At 41.3% G+C, this 19,761-nt stretch overlaps 1 protein-coding gene and 1 long non-coding RNA gene across 7 annotated transcripts in view; one reads left to right on the top strand and one right to left on the bottom strand.

Moving 5' to 3' along the window:
* The window catches only part of LOC102407618 (schwannomin-interacting protein 1), a 178,243-nt gene that overhangs the window by 135,046 nt on the left and 23,436 nt on the right, over positions 1-19,761 (top strand). For all 6 annotated transcript variants that reach the window (XM_006072850.3, XM_006072851.3, XM_006072849.3 and 3 more), the window contains one exon: positions 8,952-9,070. In XM_006072850.3, the coding sequence (XP_006072912.1) occupies positions 8,952-9,070 (119 nt within the window). The remainder of the gene's footprint in view (positions 1-8,951; positions 9,071-19,761) is intronic.
* On the bottom strand, positions 11,215-13,981 carry LOC123334220. The gene is made up of 3 exons (XR_006552051.1): positions 13,878-13,981; positions 13,168-13,234; positions 11,215-11,371 (listed from the first exon to the last, which is right to left on the bottom strand). It is a non-coding gene; the product is annotated as an uncharacterized LOC123334220 (long non-coding RNA).

The following is a 19,761-nucleotide window of genomic DNA, read 5'->3' as shown; positions in this document are numbered from 1 at the left end:
CACGTTGTGCGGGTACCCATCTATGCCATTCTCCATTTGGCATGCTGGCTTCACAGCAAGGTCCCTACAGCCCAAGTTTCTTCCTGGGCCTTGGGGGACCAGGGTATTCATCAGCTCCTGGAATAAGGCAGCTGCCAGACCTCAGGAGGTTTATCCTCAATGGCACATTGCTTTCCTTTTCCCCACTGGTGGAAAATGTTTATGTCATCACTTTAACAGACATTTCCTGAGACTTACGTGGGACGCCTAGGTGAAAGATGGAGAAAGAACATTCATGCCTGGAGGCTTCTTGAGCTTAGAGAGGGAGAGAGGACCTTCTGTGAGCCTACTAACTCCTTGCAACTCCTAGAGTGTGTTAGATAGGCAAGGTCTCAAGAATGAGGTTGATATATATATATATATATATACACACACACACACACACACACACACACACACACTATCGTGTGCACAAGAGATAGCTGGTGGGAAGTAGCTACATACACAGGGAGCTCACCTCTGTGACCTAGAAGGGTGGGATGGAAGGAGTGGGGTGGGAGGGGATATATTTATACATATAGCCAATTCACTTCATTGTACAGCAGAAACTAACACAACATTGTAAAGCAACTTGCGTGTGGACTAAGTTGCTTCAGTTGTGTCTGACTCTTTGCAACCCTATGGATTGTTGCCCACCAGGCTCCTCTGTCCATGGGATTCTCCAGGGAAGAATACTGGAGTGGATTACCACTTCCTCCTCCAGGGGATCTCCCCAACCCAGGGATCGAACCCGCATCTTTTACATCTCCTGCATTGGCAGGCGGGTTCTTTACCACTGGTGCCACCTGGTAAGCCCAAAGCAACTATACCCCAATTTTAAAAAAAGAAAAAGAAAGAAATGCAAGCTCTCCGGCCCTAAATCAGAATGTATATCCCCAGGTGATTGGTATGCACCCTGGGGTATAAGAAGCCCTGACAGAGTTAACAACCTTAGCAAGGCAGGAAGGAGGCTGCTGGAAGTGGTATCTTACAGGATTTATAGTGAATTGTACTGAGACAGCATGGTAAAATAAGCACATCCAATAATAACAGGCCATTTCTGTTCCCATAGTGAACAGGTAGAAGTAGGAAACCATGGAGCTGGGGAGGAGGGGAAGATCAACCCAGGGAAGAGATGGAAAACAAGAAACCAGGGAGAAATGCTTTCCTTTCCCCTACTTCCTTCCCCATAACTGAATCCCATCCAGCCTCAGGTTGTCACTGCGCCTAAGCTCACGTCTGCCTTTGTTCCCAAAGCGCCGCTGAATCGTTTGCATCAACTGTTCTCCCTGATTCTCTAAGCCAAGCTTCCTTATGTGTCTTCCTGCTTTAGGGAGTTTAAGGAACCCCTTCCTCTGGGTCAGGCGCTTTCCGGCTACATGGGACCAGCATCTGTGGAGGGGTCAGAAGGAAGCAGCTGCTGGCAGTGTCCTGAGCACCAGCTGGCTATAGGTTTGGGCGCAGGATGTTGTGTGTTTCTGAGAACCCTGGTGGGCCTGCAGCTGCCCTCACAAAAATACAGTTTGTCAAATAAAGTTTAGAAATGTGCAAAATACACAATTTTCTGCTTATAAATTTATAAGATCAGCATGTGGAAGACTAGGTGGCTCCTGCATCAGCAACCAGATGCTGCGAGCAAGGTGAACAGAACTGAGAGAGACGAAGACAGGACCAGAGGAGGGGTGTGGGTAACGGGTATGTAAGGACTGGGTACAGCCACATCCCAAAGAAAGTATGAAAAGAATTTGGGATGGACCAGATTTGGAGATGGAAAGAATCTGCCTGCCAGTGCAGGCAGACACAAGTTCAATCCCTGGGTTGGGAAGATTCCTTGAAGGAAGAAATGGCAACCCACTCCAGTATTCTTGCCTGGGAAAATTAATTCCATGGACAGAGGATACCGGCAGGCTGCAGTCCATGGGGTCGCAAAAGAGTAGGACATGATTGAGCACTGCTTTTACCAAACGCCCGTCTTGATTCTTGTCGAGTTTGGGGAATTAGAACACAATGGGAAAGGCTGAGCCCTGGCGTTTGGAGTGTCCAAGGGCTCAGTGGTCCATGTTCTGAGATCTCTGCTCACGTGATGCACTCAAAAGCCATTGTGAGCCTTATCTGTCCAGGCTCAGAGAGTGGCAGTGGGAAATTCGGTGACAGGCAAGGACAAAAACTGCCTGTGACTGGACAATGGTGAATCTGTGAGCGCATTTTCACTCTTGATGAGGGTCGTGAGAGCCATTCTGTCTCATAGTGATGAGCCGCTCCTCCTCAGGTGCCCTCTTGCATTTTGCTAGCAACATCGATTTTAGATGTTTCACTTTGGTTTTATGACAGTATTTCCCAAGGCTGTTTTAGGAGTGGACGTGACTCAACTTGCCATAAACACAGTCGCAGAGTGTAGTTTGTGTCCGCCTCCTCCTTTTCCTGTGAACTTTGCTGTTCTTCACCCTGGGGCATCTTTGGGCTTTGGTGGCTTAGAAGACATAACTGCCCTGCAGGTATAATTCCTTAGAGAACAAAAGAACCTCGAAACTATACGTGCACACAAGTGTAGACTTAAAAAATACTTACAACCTCGAAGTTGAGAGTTACGTTTTATTTGGTGGGAATTTTTAGGACTTTAAGCCCAGTAGTCAGCATCTCAAGTAACCCTGAGAGAACTGCTCCAAGGAGGCATTGAGGGGAAGTTCAGTTCCATGTGTAAAATAGATAGCCAATGGGAATTTGCTGTATGACTTAGGGATCTGAAACTGGGGCTCAGTAACAACCTAGAGGGGTGGGAGAGGGAGAGAGGCGGGAGGGATGTTCAAATAGGAGGGGAAATGGGTAAACCTGCAGTTGATCCATGTTGATGTTTGGTAGAAACCAACGCAATACTGAAAAGCAATTATCCTTCAATTAAAAAGAAAAGTTTTGTAATAAAGGGCAGATGATCTGAACAGCAAAAGATGACTGTTAATTAAAGAAAACCAGATATCCCAAATTAAGGAATTTAGCACTTTTCTATGTATGGAAAGATGCTAGAGTCTAGGCTCACTCAAATCATTCCTTTGATATGCACCTCAGCTATCTGGGGCCAATATCCTGTGTTTTCACTTCCTGAGTTTTTTTAGGGCTCAGCTTAGGGAGTGGCTGCAGTCTGACGGCTGCTAGATGGCAGATATTCTTTCCTTCCTGAGTTTCCTCAAGGCTCACCAACTCATTGGGCCGCAATTGCTGAGGACTATGGTATCCTTTGTTTACTGATTTGGCAAGGAATATTCCATTTCACATACACACACACACACTCCTACTTTATACATGTGGGCAACTGGAAGGAAATTGGGTTCCAATTGTTGAAGTTTAAGAGAAAAACTGTTTTACTAGTCAGTTGAATATAGTAATTTGAAATGTTAGGAATCACATTTGTTCCAGAAGGAAGATTGAGCAGTGATGGCAAGAGAGTGGCTCCGATGAGAAGATATTTGTGTTGTAAATATTTGTGGTTATGATTAGCCATGCAGAGTATATGTTTTAAAGTCAAGTGTATTCTCCTTTTTTGAGAAAGTGTCACATCCATTTCAGGAAAGAAGTTGATACATATCTATCTCCAGCATGGTGTCCGCCTGGACACTTGACTAATCCATGTGGAAGAGGAGCCGGGAGATGTGGCCCCAGAACGATGGACTTGAATCCTTGCTCTTCTATCTAATAGTAGCGTAACCCTCCTGCAGCCTCTGTTTCCTCAGCTTCAGAGCAAGAATGGTTGGAGGATTAATCATAACAGCTACTATTTATTGCAGATTTACATTACCATAGGGCAGGTACTACTACTAAGCAATTTACATAAGTTTTCTCAATGAATCCTCCAACATCAAGTGGGAGCCCTTACTTCTGGACTGGGAAGGGTTTTCCAAGCACAGAGCCATCGGATACTTCAGATGGAGTGCACTATTGACTGAACTATGTAACACTTAGGTTCCAAACTCAAAAAGATGAATCATATGCTTTCTATAAAATTTTCAGAACTCTCAGACCTATATAGAAAAATAAGCAAAGCTCATAGTAAGTAGTTTCCAGAAAAGCTAGTATGTTAATTGAAAAAATGTAAATATTTCATCTCACTGGTAATCAAAGAAATTAAAAAGGATAGCCCTTTTTTCCCCCATCGAATTAAAACCAATAGCATTTTTTTTAAGTGAAAATAACTCAGTGTTAGCCAGGATATAGTGAAAGCTGCACCCTTTCACATTGCTGGTGGGCATGTAAATTGGAACAGATTTCCTCTCGAGCAATGTGACAAAATGTGTCAAGCGCCTCAACAAATGTTCACACTCAGCTGATCTGGTAATTCCACTTCCAGGAACTTATCCTGAGGAAATAATCAGACATGTGGGCAAGGACTGATATAAAAATGCTAACTTCTATGTCATTTTTAATTGGATACAACCCAAATGGGTAACAATAGAAGATAACTCCAGAGGATAGAATGGCATGCAGCCATTTACAATGGTATCTTTAAAGGATTTTGAATGAATGAGGGCAGTTCTCAAAGTATAATAAACAATGTGATCTCAATTTTAGAAAAAAGAGAAAAATACACACATAAGATTAGAAAAAACTAAAAGGAACTATACCAGAATGTTAGCAGTGATCTGTGTCTCAGTGGTGGGATTATGGTGACTTTTATATTCCTCATACTTTCCTTTTTTAATTTGTTATTTTATTTATTTGTTTATTTGTGGCTGTTTTGGGTCTTCATTGCTTCATGGGCTTTTCTCTAGTTGTGGCAAGTGTGGGGCTACTCCTCATTTCGGTGCCCAGGCTTCTCATTACGGTTGCTTCTTTTGTTGCAGAGCACAGGCTCTAGGGCACACAGGCTTCAGTAGCTGCCTTTCCAGAGCTCTAGGGCACAGGCTCAGCCGTTGTGTTGCTTGGGCTTAGTTGCCCTGTGGCATGTGGGGTCTTCCTAGATCAGGGATCAAACCTATGTCCTTCATTGGCAGGTGGATTCTTTGCCACTGAGCCACCAGGGAAGCCCTGTACTTTTCTTGATCCAGAGAGAGAAAAGGATAAGGGGGGGACATTTGTGTATTACAAAATAGTCCTCTTTGTTTTCTTAAATTTTATTTGTTTTTTTAATTGGTGAAAAGTTGCTTTACATTTTGTGTTGGTTTCTGCCCTACAACAACATGCTGCTGCTGCTAAGTCGCTTCAGTCGTGTCCGACTGTCTGTCACCCCATAGACGGCAGTGCGCCAGGCTCTGCTGTCCCTGGGATTCTCCAGGCAAGAACACTGGAGTGGGTTGCCATTTCCTTTCCAACGCATGAAAGTGAAAAGTGAAAGTGAAGTCGCTCAGTTGTGTCCTCAGTGACCCCGTGGTCTGCAGCCTTCTAGGCTCCTCCGTCCATGGGATTTTCCAGGCAAGAGTACTGGAGTGGGTTGCCATTGCCTTCTCCGACAACAATGTAATCAGTCTATATATATATAGCCTCCGGTATATATATATATATATATATATATATATATATATATCCCTTCCCTCCTGAACCTCCCTCCCCTCCCCCATGCCACCCATCTAGGTTATCACAGAGTGCCTGCCTGGGCTCCCTGTGTTATTTAGCAACTTTCCACTACTTTACACATGATTGTATATATGTGTGTGTGTGTATACATACATATATATATATATATATCTCAATGCTACTTCCTCAATTCATCCCACCCTCATCTTCCCCTACTGTGTCCACAAGTGTGTTCTCTACTAGGTTTATCAGTAACATTTATCTAGATTCCATATATATGCATTAATATACAACACTTGTTTTTCTTTTTCTGACTTACTGCACTCTGTATAAGAGGTTCTGGGTTCATCCACCTCACTGCAACTGACTCAAATTTGTTCCTTTTTGTGACTGAGTAATATTTCTTTGTATAAATGTACCACAAGTTCTTTATCCATTCATAAAACAGACCTCTTTAAACTGTTATTAAGTATTCTGGTATTAAAATTGTAATTAACATGAATAAGAATATTTTTAAGAGCTTCTCTACTATCTATCAGGAGAAGGCAATGGCAGCCCACTCCAGTACTCTTGCCTGGAAAATCCCGAGGGCGGAGGAGCCTGGTAGGCTGCAGTCCATGGGGCTGCTAACAGTCGGACATGACTGAGCGACTTCACTTTCACTTTTCACTTTCATGCATTGGAGAAGGAAATGGCAACCCACTCCTGTCTTCTTGCCTGAAGAATCCCAGGAATGGGGGAGCCTGGTGGGCTGCCGTCTATGGGGTCGCACAGAGTTGAACACGACTGAAGTGACTTAGCAGCTACTATCTATCGCTTTAACATACCAAGTAAATCAGGACAGACATGGAATCAAGGGTATGTTAACACCTTTACACCCGGGATAGGTGTTTTTTTTAAAGAAAATCTCTTCCAGACCCCAGGATAATGTTGGACAATATTGGTCATTAACACTCATGTTATGATCTACTGATTTTATATTTGGATATTTCATTCCACTCAACAGTTTTCTGACTGTAGAGGACATTGAGTAATAATCTCTCTTGTCTGTTACATGGATTCAGAAATAAGTTCTCTGACTATGTTCAATCTGCGTAGCAGATTTTGGGACTTTGAAATGAATTTGTTTTAAGTAAAGATGTCAAGTGTGGTTCTATTTTGGCAGGACCATCACCAGTAAGTACCAGCCCTGCATAGTTGGAAGGGTGGGTTGCTTTAACTAAGGTTTCCAAAAATACAGTTTCAAGTGGTTAGTGAGATTAAGAGCATTCTTTACGTCCCTTTACAACCTTGTGGTTACCTTCTCAGGGCTCAGTGCTCTCCTAGCCCAGTAATCAAATGAGATCAGCATCACATCTGTAACTGTACAGAAGCAGTCTTTCACCTTGTGGCTGTGTAACACACACACACACACACACACACACACACACACACACTCTATAGCTGCTAGTATGACACAGTTCCATGGATACGTGACAAAATAGGAAGATACCTGAGTAGATGGATAGATTTAAATATAATTGCTAAATATGAAAGTTGAAAGAATGGTTATAGTGTCCAAGAATTTTTAAATGTTAGAAAAAAGGAAAATAAAGAGCTTTCCTTGAACTAGAAGGAAAGCCTATTGAAACTAAATATCCGGTGCTAGAGACTAGGAGTGTGTATTTTACACTTGATCTTAGCCAGACGGCTCAGAAGCGATGGGAATGTGCATTTTTAAGTCTCTGCAGGAAATCCTGGTGCAGACTGTTGAAGCTAACGCTGTCTTAGCGGGGCTGCGCTGTCGGATATTTTATTCTGAGCTTCCAATATGGTATCTGCTAGAGCCACCTGTGGCTCTGGAGCTCTGGAAATGCAGTAGTAAGACCGGAGAAACTGAATTTTTTATTTGAATTAATTTTAAATTTGAATGTAAATGGCTACATGTGACTAGTAACTACCATGTTAGATAGCCTCCTTAGCCTGTAGTATATTGCCCTTCACTTGGGGATGAAGTGAAGCCCTTTTTCAGCCTGTCCTTACGGCAGGCTGTACATTTCATTACCGTGACAGTGAGGCTCAGATGGTGGATCAGAGCTTCCGCTGTAACTTGTGGGTACTGGTGGCAGCAAATGTGGCCCCAGAACCACCTCCTGGGAGAATCAGGGTCATAGGGTATTCTGTGACCACACCCCATCACCGGAGCTGTGTTGTGTAATATAATTTGGTCAGCATCGTCTTCAGCTCCCTGCTCAAAACTTAAAATGGTGCTTCTCACAGTCCCCCTCACCCCACAAAAACAGAAAACCTAAGTCTCATTCTCACCCCAGGATATCCAACTCATTATATTTGTTTTTTGTGGGTTTATTTTTAACTAAGGAAATCATGTCTAATCTCCTCTCCTGTTGTTTAAAGGGTTTAGAAGTTCAGCATGGTGAGTTTTTATGGGACTTTTATGGGAAGCCAAGTGTTGTAAACATATCCAAATTATCCCAGTAGCGTAGTTTACCAAATTCTGTTCCTATGCACATGGACCTGACTTCCCTTCAAAATATGAAACAGATGGGTCCAGTGAGAATCCTCCAGCTATTCCAAGCACTGTGTTAGGATTTCTCACATTCTAAACCCGGTGAGATCAGGATATTGAACAAAAACAAATGTCCCCATCAAGACTGTAAGCTGGGTGGGGGCAGAGGCTCTGTCTATCCATCCTGAGCCCTACTTCCAGCGTCACAGTATGGCTCCTGCCTCTCATAGAGGCTTGGTGCCTGCCAGTTGAATGAACTGATGTTCTTGCCAAAGAGAAAGTGGACTGAAAGGGACCAGGTAAAGAAGGCAAAAGACATGAGCCCTCATTTAAGATAAAAGCGATTTGATTTAGGACAAAGTGCTTGTCCTCCATGCTTTTACTCTTTTACTCTTGTCATATCTAGCAGGTAAGAAGAAAGATGAAAGCACCAAATAATCTACAGGTGACCCTCTAACAGGGGGTTAGGGGTGTTGACCCTCAGTACAGTAGAGAATCTGCCTGTAACTTACAGTCAGCCATGCCTGTGTGTGGTTCACAGATTCAACCAGTCATGGATCATGAAGTACTATAGTATTTACTATTGAAAAAAGTCTTCTGTAAGTGGATCTGAGCAGTTCAAACCCATGTTGTTCAAGAGTCAGCTGTAGTTCCATCCTGATGACAACCATTTAGTACCATGAGGGTGATTTCCTAGACTAGTGATCGTAATGTGCTCTGAAGAACTGAAATTAACTCACAGACTTGGAGTCAGGGATGACGGGTTGCATTTCAGCTCTTATTAATTCAAATGCTCTTGTGCTGTGGCCTGTTTTATTTTATTTTTGTCTAATATTACAGTTCTAAGAGACCTAGCAGTTAGATTGCCTCTGGTTGTGATGTATCTGCCTGCTTATCGGCATGTTTTATTTTCCTGAAATTTTAGGCACAGAAAAATGAGAGGGAATCTATCCGACAGAAGTTGGCACTGGGAAGCTTCTTTGATGATGGCCCAGGAATTTATACCAGCTGTAGCAAAAGCGGGAAGCCAAGCCTTTCCTCCCGGTGAGTGTTGTTTTGAGTTGATTTTTTTCATATATACCTAATGGATTTTGTCATCTGACTCTATGTTTAATGAGATATCCTTTAAATCCTTGAGTATTTTTCCCCCATAATACTACCACCTTTATTTGTGTGCTAGACAGATCCCTCCCCACCTGTTTGTTGGGTTGGTCTTTTGGGTTTTAGTTTTGGGGATGTGGGGCCCATTTGCCCAGCCATTGGGGTCAGATTTCTATATTTCATTTTTAGACACAATACTGATTTCACTTTGTGATGGTGAAATCAAGCTACACTCTTAAGCAAGCCAACTGATATTTGGAACATTGTGGCAGACCACCAGATTTGCCATTAAGCAATCCCAAAACATCCAGACTCACCCCTCTGATACATTTGATAACAATGAATACTGGTAACTGAGAAATACAATTCCCACTTTGATCATTGAATATTTACTGCAAGCTTAACCTGTCTTTTTTTTTTTAATCTTGATTTCAGGGTATCATTGATTATTTGCATAGCTTCTAATTCCAATGAAAATATGTTAAAATTATAATTCTACCTAGAAAATAGGACTGTAGATCAGAGCTTCTCAAACTTTAATGTGCAAATGTGTCACTTGGGGTTTTGTTAAAATGCTGATTCTGATTCAGTAGGTCTGGGGGGTGCTTAAGATACTATATTTCTTACAAGCTCCCAGCTGATGTTCCTCTGCCAGTCCACAGGTCACACTTTGTTTGAGGGGGTATAGACAGTTTGCAAAATTAACTGTTACGAGTACAGGTATTCCAAGTGGTGAAAGCACGTAGAACACTGTTTTTGAAAGATGGTAGTAACTGAAGATGCATCAGCATTCTCTTGATCCCTCTTCAGATATCTGTTTCTTGTCAAAATATCTGTCTCTTCCTTTGGACTCTCTTAAGAGCAAATATCCCCTGTATAAATACTAGATATACTTACCATGATAAACCAAGTATGGGAGACAAATAATAGCATTCATGCATTTGTTCAACCAGTGAACTGGTTTCCACTCTTTCCTTCATATGAGGTCCAGTATTAGACACTTTGATATCTATTTTATCTGTCTTTCAGTAAGCCTCATACTTCTGTCTGATCCTTACAGATTTACCTAAATCAGCACAAATCAGAAAGCACACATATGTGCATATAAGGAGTTACTGCCAGTGGGTTAGAGCCTGGAGTCAGGGGCTGAGACCTGGCCACGCAGTGTTCAGGCATGTCCTCCTTGGTGGGCGTGGGGCCAGCACAGGCTCAGAGGATTCCCTCCATCTCTTCATATGTCATTTCAGAGCTGGAAGCCTTTGCCTTTGCTGTTGAAGCACCTCTTTCTCCTCCCAGTGGGAAGTGGCAGGAGGACTCTGGCCTAGGAACCTGGACACCTGAGGGTTCATCCGAGTCAGCTTAACTCTGAGACTTGAACAATGTACTTAGTTTTACCATACCTCAGTTTCCTCATTTTTGTAAAATGAGGAGAGTAGACCCATAGATAGTCTTCTAGATCTCTGTTACTACTCTCTCCCCAAAGCCCCAAAAAGTTTTCTTTTAGAAATCCCATTTCTTTGCTTGGCCATGTCATATCCATCTGGTCCAAATGGGAGGTCTGCGTTTCAGAATCAAAGTGTGTGTGTGTGTGTGTGTGACATGGCTTTAAAAGTAAAGTAGAATTAACTACAGAGTGTATAATAACAACACAAAAGTAACAGTCCTTGGTCCTATCCCTCTCTATCCTACCTCACTCTCCAGAAATAATAGTGTTTAACTCCTTAGCTATTGCTGCTGGTGTTTATGTCTTTGAATAAAATGCTGATCTTCTTAGCTTTTCTTTTAAACCATCTTTTGACTACCAAATAACAGAAAGCGTGGGTTTAACTCTCTGTTACAGCCCTCCCACAGACATATCTATATATCCCCCTTACCTCCCCATGTAATTATTTCAGAATTTGGGATAAAATAACTGTTTGATTTTACATTATTAAGATCATATATTATTCACCTTGAACCGTGTAGTAAGCTATGATTATTTGAGAAATTTTATTGTTTATTCTGAAATTTTAATTGCCCCATTTTTCCCTTTGCCAGTCCATAGTTGGAGTGCTCTATTACATTCCACTGTGTGAATGTATCCCAATTCATGGAGCCACTCTTCTGATGAAAGGCATTGGCTTGTTTCAAAGGTTGTTCCAAAGGTTTTGCTCTTGTAAATAGTGCTGCTTCTAAACATCCTTGTACATGTCTTCTGCCGTCCATGTGCAGGTTTCTCTTGGTACATTCCTAGGAATGGAATTCCTAGAAAAATACATGAATGTTCCTACTTAGAAAATAATGCCAAAACTGTTCTCCAAAACAATTGCACAAGTTACACTCCTACCAGCAATAGCTCAAAGCTCTTATAGATCCATAGCCTTTCTAACACTCAATATTGCCAATTTCTTTTATATTTTTTAACTGCATATGTATTAAATGGTATTTCATTGTGCTTATTAACTCTTTGTTTCCCTTTATGTGGTATATCTATTTGGACCTTATTCAAATTTCTGTTGGATTCTTTATTCTGTTTCCATTGTACATAATATTGGAATGAGCTGTTTCTCACCTGTATAACCCTCTGGGCCTGGTGCCTACTTTGTATGTTTGATTTAATTGCTACTGTTTTTTAAGTGATTTTAAGATTGTACCTACTTTTTATTTCCTTTTTTTTTTTTTTTTTAATTTAATATTCATTTATTTATTTATTTGGGTGCAACGGGTCTTAGTTGAGGTACATGGGGTATAGTTCTTCCACCAGGGATCAGACCTGGGCTCCCTGCATTGGGAGTGCAGAATCTTAGCCACTGGACCACCAGGGAAGTCCTGAGCCTTTAAACTAAGAGTGGGACAGTATTTCTAAATTAGCTCATAAGTCAGTTCTGGTAAGTTGTATTTTTTAAGAAGTTATCCATTTTGTTTATGTTTTCAAATTTTTTCATGACATCATACTTTCTCATTTTACTAAAGGTATTAATTTTAGTTAAATTGTTCAAAATGTTTTCTTCTGATTTCTGTAGGCCCACGATTTTTCTTCTGAGTTTATTTTTTTGTTTGTTTTCATTTCTGTTAATAATTAGGTATAAAACTCGAAGAGCTGTTAGCTCCAAGTCCTAACACTACCCTCTGGTTAGGGCCTGTTAGCCATATACTGATTCCTCAGAGAAACATGCCTTGATCACCCAGTTGAAAAGTCAACACCCAGCCTCTTACCCTGATTCGTTTTTCTTTGTGACCCTTATCATTACCTGACATTGTATTAAATATACTTTTAACTTGCTCTTTGTCTTTCTCTAGTACTAAAATATTAACCTCAAGAGAGCAGATCTTTGTTTTGTTCACCATCATAACTATTAGATAGTGTCTAATAGTCAGTCACTGAACAGTTACTGAATTAATGAATGATGAACTTCTCTTTGGGCTTCCCAGGTGGTGCTAGTGGTAAAGAACCTGCCTGCCAGTGCAGGAGATGAAAGAGACACCAGTTCCATCCCTGAGTCAGGAAGATCCCCTGGAGAAGGAAATGGCAACCCACACCAGTATTCTCACCCTGGAGAATCCCATAGGAGCCTGGCGGGCTACAGTCCACAGGGTCGCAAAGAGATGGACACAACTGAAGTGACCTAGCACGCACGCACAAACTTCAGTTTAGAATGGTCAGGTGAAAACACAACTATTTTGTTAGGACGAATCCAATTTAAAGTATCTAAATCTCTTTTCTCTTGGACTGTAAGTTACCCAGAGACAACCTCTGCAACTTTGTCCTGAGGAATTTTAAGCCTGGCTGCTAGTGTAAGACTTGAGCAGGCTAATGGTTGACGATTCATCATGTACTTAATTCCCATGATTTCAATAAGGCCTTTCATTGCCTTCTCAGCTGTGCCTGAGGGAGCCCCAGCCTGGAACTCCTCTCATTCAGCCTCTCTAGGTAGTACACTTTCTCATTCTGCCAGACCACAGGTAGACAGGGCAAGTTAGAAGGTCTAGATTTTTCTTTCAATTGCTTAATCAATCTTCTCCACATACAGTCTACCCCACTCTCCCAGCTTCAGATGTACCTGAGCATTTCCAGGATCCTGCAGTGAAAATGCACGTGCTTCTTCCACCAGCCTCCCCTGCAGGCATCTAGCAAATTGAAATAAAGTCAGATGCCGCTCATCCATCTGTGTTTTGTTTTTTTCCTAACTCTCTTGTGTGCCATTGTCTCCTTTTCCATTTTCTTCGTCCCTGTAGGTTTATACCTTCTTCCTTCCTTTTATATTATTTTAGTAGGATTTCAGAAGCGAGAGTAAATAAATACCTGTGTTCCATACGCCATTTGTAACTAGATGTCTCATAAAGATTTTCATTATTTTTTGAAGATTTTTTTTTAATCTGGACCATTTTTAAAGGTTTTATTTAATTTGTTACAATATTGTTTCTGTTTTGTGTTTTGGTTTTTTGGCCATGAGGCATGTGGGATCTCCCTGACCAGGAATCTAACTTGCCCCCTTACCCATTGGAAAGCAAAGTCTTAACCTACAGGACTGCCAGGGAAGTCCCAAAAGGTTTTCATTATTTTTAATAGAAGAAATATCTTTGCAGATAAAATCGTGTGCCGAAACCATGTATGTAAAACAAAGCTGACCTCTGGTTCAGGAGGACTGAAGGAGAGGGGTTGGGAGAACCCTGCCCAGAATATGCCTCCCCCACCACTTCCGTTCAGTGCCCCTCCATTCCACCCTCACTGCCCCTCACCACCCCTCCCCTGTAAACCCTCAGAGCCCACCTGACACTCTTCTAGCAGAGCATCATTTGAGAATCAGTGAGTCATCCACGCCCTTTGGAGACACAGCTCTCTAAACACATATGTACTTCACAGGAGCTCAGAACAAGCTACCCTTGTTGACTCGCCATAAGGAAGATTATTTATATCCTGTTCTTTCAGATGTTTTCATCCTCGGATGAGATCATCCTCTCTGAGAACACGATGACTTTTTGGATGATGGTTAATAATGATACTTAATGTTTGTAAGAAATATCACTTTATCCCTGTAAATTTTAAGTCTGCAAAGACTGACTGCCATTCCCTTTGTTCAGTAATAATGTAGGAGAAAAGCCTGAGGAGATGTTCAGTTGCAATTGTGTAACCCATATTCTTCATCCCTATTAGAATTAATGTTCTAATGTATTACAGTTCCTGAAATTCTTCATTAAGCTGGAAATACCTTACCTCTTCCTTGCAGAAGTACTTAAGGGATGTTAGAACTCTGAGGTCTCGATGTGGCACTCCAAAATGCACCTAAGCACATGTGCTGAATTAGTTAAATAATCAAAACCAGGTAAATATTAGATGAATTTACTACTTTAAGGAGCTCAGTACTCAATTTTAAATGAGGCTGAGGACTTAAAATTAATTGACCAAGCAACGGGTTTTGAAGTGCTAAGCTTTCTTTTAAGGCAGGGCTTACCTGGTTAAGTAGGATCCTTTGGCAAAATAATAGAGTTCTATTTATGCATTTTAAAGGGTGTGTGATTACCTGTAAAAATTAACTTCATACGCGTTATGTGAGAAATTGTGAAGTGGCATGAAGGTCCCTTGGGAAGACGTGCTTATTAAGCTGCTACTGCAAATGTAAGTTCTTCTCAGTTGGCCTTTGGGTTTCAGCCCCACTGAATTTTTCTAATTGGTGCTATCTCCTAAAGCACTTTTTAAAAGAATGACAAGTTATTAAATGTAAGCTAGACTTACTATAATCCCATAAAGACATTTCATGCCCAATACTGCAGCAAAAGAATTTTTGATATTGCTTCATAACTCAAGTAATTAAATTTGACTTATACTGAAATGTGGCAAGTACAGGAAGTGCCATATTTTTCTTCCAAATTTGCTAATCCACACATAATCAGCCTTTTCAAATGGAGATCGTATGACCTTTGTCGGTTTTTTCTATTTAAAAATGCTTCAGCTAAAAGCTTAAAAGGAAATGAGGAAAATGAATTACCTATTTTTGAAATAAGCTTTCTAAGAAATTACTCATGTTCTCAAAAAATATTCATTTTCTTTTATGACTAGTACAATACTTTGCTATAAAATTTTTCTCCTTGACCAAATTAATTTTGAATCAGCATTATATTTTGGATTCTTAGTTTACATAGCTTAATGTTATTAATATCAAAGGAATGGAAACTGGCTTGGCTGCTATGAAAATACAAGACAAAGTGGTCATTAGTAATAGACATCTAGGAAATCTTTCATCTTTCAAACAGGACAACCTGTTTGGATATTGTAGAGAAAGCTATTTCTGCCTTTTCCATTCTCCTTTTCTCAGAGTAAACACAAAATAAACCTGACCCCCACTCTTCTTCCCTTTCCCTAGATAGATTTTATTTGTTGTTGTTTAGTAGTTAAGCCATCTCCAGCTCAAGGGCTATAGTCCACCAGACTCCTCTGTCCATGGAATTTCTCAGGCAAAAATATTGGAGTGGATTGCCATTTCCTTCTCCAGGGGATCTTCCCAATCTTCTGTGGGGATCCAACCCAAGGCTCCTGTATTGGCAGGTGGATTCTTTACCACTGAGCCAACAGGGAAGCCCAGATTTTATTTACATGCATATAAATATAAATGCAATTTAATGCAGTCTATTTCATAAAATATGCAATGGGATGTTGTAACCTAGAAAAGGTTATATACCCCTCTCTCCATGCAGTGTGAAGATTATGAAAAACTGAAGTTCCCCAGAGAGTTTTTTAGATGCTGGTTTGAATAATGATTACTGTTTACTTGTCTCAGCCATTCCAATATCCCCAAATCAAAATGCATTTCTTTCTTGTTCTTACAGGTTTATTGGTGAATGACTGAGACAAGACCAATAAAATTAACCCACCACCTCCTTTTGTGTTTGGGCTGGGTGGAGGGGAGGGGGAGTAGGGAGGCACTATATAGCCCAAAGAGTTGTATTAGTAGGACAGATAACAGTGATCTAGAGCAGCTTTCAGAGAAGGCAATGGCACCCCACTCCAGTACTCTTGCCTGGAAAATCCCATGGACGGAGGAGCCTGGAAGGCTGCAGTCCATGGGATCACTGAGGGTTGGACACGACTGAGCGGCTTCACTTTCACTTTTCACTTTCATGCATTGGAGAAGGAAATGGCAACCCACTCCAGTGTTCTTGCCTGGAGAATCCCAGGGACGGGGGAGCCTGGTGGGCTTCCGTCTATGGGGTCACACAGAGTCAGACATGACTTAGCAGCAGCAGCAGCAGAGCACCTTTAAAGAAACTGGATTCATAGGAGCTTTGAATGTGAGGAATTGAGAATCTGAATGTATAATATGCTGTGGAATCACAGGTCAAAGCAGCATCATTTTGCCAGTAAAGTAAATCATCCTTTTGTCTCTTACAGTAATAATGTTTGCATAAATTCCTAGAAGTAAGCACAGTGGTCATATATACCCAGCATGGGTGAGAAGAGGTTGTCCTGTTTTAATGCAGTGAAATTTGCTTTCCTTAAGTAATAGGTACATACTCCAGCAACCTATTTAAAACGTATGACATATCTCTTAAACTTCATATTAATCTCACACAAGCGCACTATTAATTTGCATAGAATATCCTTCATATGAGTAATTCCAAGGTACATGCCATTGCAAATGATCATTTACAAATTCTTTTTTTTAATATACTATTTGAAAAGTCATCGGGTACTCTGCAGAAAACTCTTAATATTTTTTATGCCCTCCTCCAAGAATTACCTCCAGTATTCTAAAATATTACACAATTTTAAAAGTAAAGGAAAATTTGAAGAGGATCTTTTGAGGACTAGTACTATTAAAATGGCAAAACAAATTTAATTATGTAAGCAATTCTTCTCTTTTACAAACCTGAAAGGACAGCAAATTGATATTTGTGAAATTTTCTTTGTCTAATAAATAGCCTCACTTTACGGTAATGCCAATGACCCCAGTTTAATTAGGTGCAATTAATTTTGTGCAAGTGAAATTTGACATCTTGCTAGAGGCATAACTAGCTGTACTCGGTCTTATGAATTTTATTATTATCACCAGTGAGAATTCAATTGTCAGAGCTACTGCAGAAGGGTGGGAGATGGGGAGAAAAAGGCCACAGGGCTGGCATTTTATATTTAAAAATGGTTCCAGTGGACAGCCAAATGTTTAATTAAAAGAACTTCTAGAAATGATTTTTCATTGGCGCATCATCTTTGACAAGTTATCATGACTTTATTATTGCCATTTGCACTCCCTACAGACAGTGGTCCCTCCCATGTGCCTGGACACACACAGCTTATATGAGGACCGGATTCTTTGAGACTTTACATAAGCACTCGCTGCTACGAGAAAAAAGCCTCACTGACTGCAAGTGAGCTCTGTCATCTGGAGGTTTAACACAATCCTTTTGTTTGATTTTGTTATCAAATGTTTTGTGCCCCTCAGATCATTCTCATTCAGATTGTTGTTGTTATTCAGTTGCTAAGTCATGTCTGACCCTTTGCAACCTCTTGGTCTATAGAAAGCCAGGCTCCTCTGTCTTTCACTATCTCCTGGAGTTTGCTCAGATTCATGTCCATTGAGTCGGTGATGCCATCCAACCATTTCATCCTCTGCTGCCCCCTTCTCCTTTTGCCTTCAATCTTTCCCAGCATCAGTCTTTTCCAATGAGTCGGCTCTTCGCATCAGGTAGCCAAGATATTGGAGCTTCAGCTTCAGCAACAGTCCTCCCAGTGAATATTCGGGGTTGATTTCTTTTAGGATTGACTGGTTTGATCTCTCTGCTGTCCAAGGGACTCTCAAGAGTCTTCTGTACCACTGCAATTCGAAAGCATCAGTTCTTCAGTACTCAGCCTTCTTTATGATCCAACTCTCATATCCTGGACTACTGGAAAAAGCATACCTCAATCAGATTATCACATGCATTAAAAACCCATGCAAGATATTTCAGAAAATCACTGTCAAGTAAATGGTGACACATGCCTGCTTAACACATAGAATTTTATTTTTTTTGTTAATCAGGGCAGCAGTGGGGAGCTGTGCCACGTACATGTGGAATCTTAGTTTCCAAGGATCAAACCTGTGTCCCTTGCAGTGGAAGCTCAGAACCCTGACCACTGGATTTTCAGGGAATTCCAGAATTTTTGTTTTATTGAAAAGCTCTTTCAGGTTTATTTGGATATACATTTTTGTCACATGTGTCTTTTGTGCATACAAAAAAATAAGAAAAAGGGAAATTGGTTAAGGTAGTCCTACACCCTTTTCACATTCACAATTCAATTCTCCTTTAACCAGTTTCCCTTGGAGTTGTCCACCTTTCCCCACAGTGTCACCCCTTGTGCCATCAGGAGGTGCTGCATATCACCTTCCAAGCCACACCCCCATTCTGCATGTTTCCATCAGAAGGCATGGATAGCCAACTTCCAGAGCCTACCTCCTTCTCATCGGTCCTCATATTGTTTGTTGGCTGATGGGGCTACTGCTCATTAGAACAGTTATGCTGCCAGCTGTGTGGGTGACTGAGATCGTGAGACATATCTGGACTTTAAAAGATGGCCAAAGATGAATAACCATGTGTCACAGAATTAGCACAATTCAGTAAATCTACTGCATTCTCCTAATGACTGAATGGAATCAGATGCTGCTGCTGCTGCTACTGCTGCTGCTACTAAGTCGATTCAGTCATATCTGACTCTGTGCGACCCCATAGACGGCAGCCCACCAGGCTCCGCCATCCCTGGGATTCTCCAGGCAAGAACACTGGAGTGGGTTGTCATTTCCTTCTCCAATGCATGAAAGTGAAAAGTGAAAGTGAAGTTGCTCAGTCATGTCTTCACGACCCCATGGAATCAGATGACCACATATTAAATCATGAAACAGAAAGTCTCTGAGATAAAACTTACTATGGGACCAAGCCTAAATGGTAGCCCCAATGTTTTTTTAAAACATAAACATGAAAAGTGGTGAAAGCAGTAATTCAGTGTTCAAGAGAGTAAAAGAATTTGCAGTTAAAATTTGCACCAAATCCAACCATACCACTCAAAAACATCCACAGGCACTGAGTCTTCAACTGCCCTATCTTTAACCTAACCTCACAGACCTTAGGGCTTCCCAGGTGGCTCAATGGTAAAGAATTCACCTGCCAAGCAGGAGATGAGGGTTCAATCCCTGGGTCGGGAATATCCCCTGGAGAAGAAATGGCTAACCCACTGCAGTATTCTTGCCTGGGATGACTCATGCTCGGAGGAGCCTTGTGGGCTACAGTCCATGGGGTCGCAGATTGTTGGACGTGACTAAGCAACTAAACAGCAGCAGCAGCACAGACCTTATCACAGGTCTGGAAGGGGTATGAGCTGAACTTCAGCTCCAGCAGCTGAAAATCATCAGTGGGTCAGGCAGATACAAGTTTAAACTCCACCTGGGCTGAGCAGAATCAATAAGCAGGCTGGCTTTAAAAATACAGTGAGGGACTTCCCTGGCAGTCCTGTGGTTAAGACTCCATGCTTCAACTCCAGGGGATATTCCACTTCAGGAGATGTGGGTTTGATCCCTGGTCAGCGAACTAAGATCCCACATGCTGTGTGGCAAAGCCAAAAAAAAAAAATTTTTTTAAGGCAAAGTTCAAAAAAAAAAGAAAAAAATACAAATGGTGAAATGTATATCCAT

This window comes from Bubalus bubalis, chromosome 1 (genome assembly GCF_019923935.1).
Source record: "Bubalus bubalis isolate 160015118507 breed Murrah chromosome 1, NDDB_SH_1, whole genome shotgun sequence".
In the NCBI taxonomy this organism is placed as follows: Eukaryota; Metazoa; Chordata; class Mammalia; order Artiodactyla; family Bovidae; genus Bubalus; species Bubalus bubalis.
Note: the sequence above shows the minus strand (reverse complement) of the source record. Positions and strands in the feature narration are given on the sequence as shown.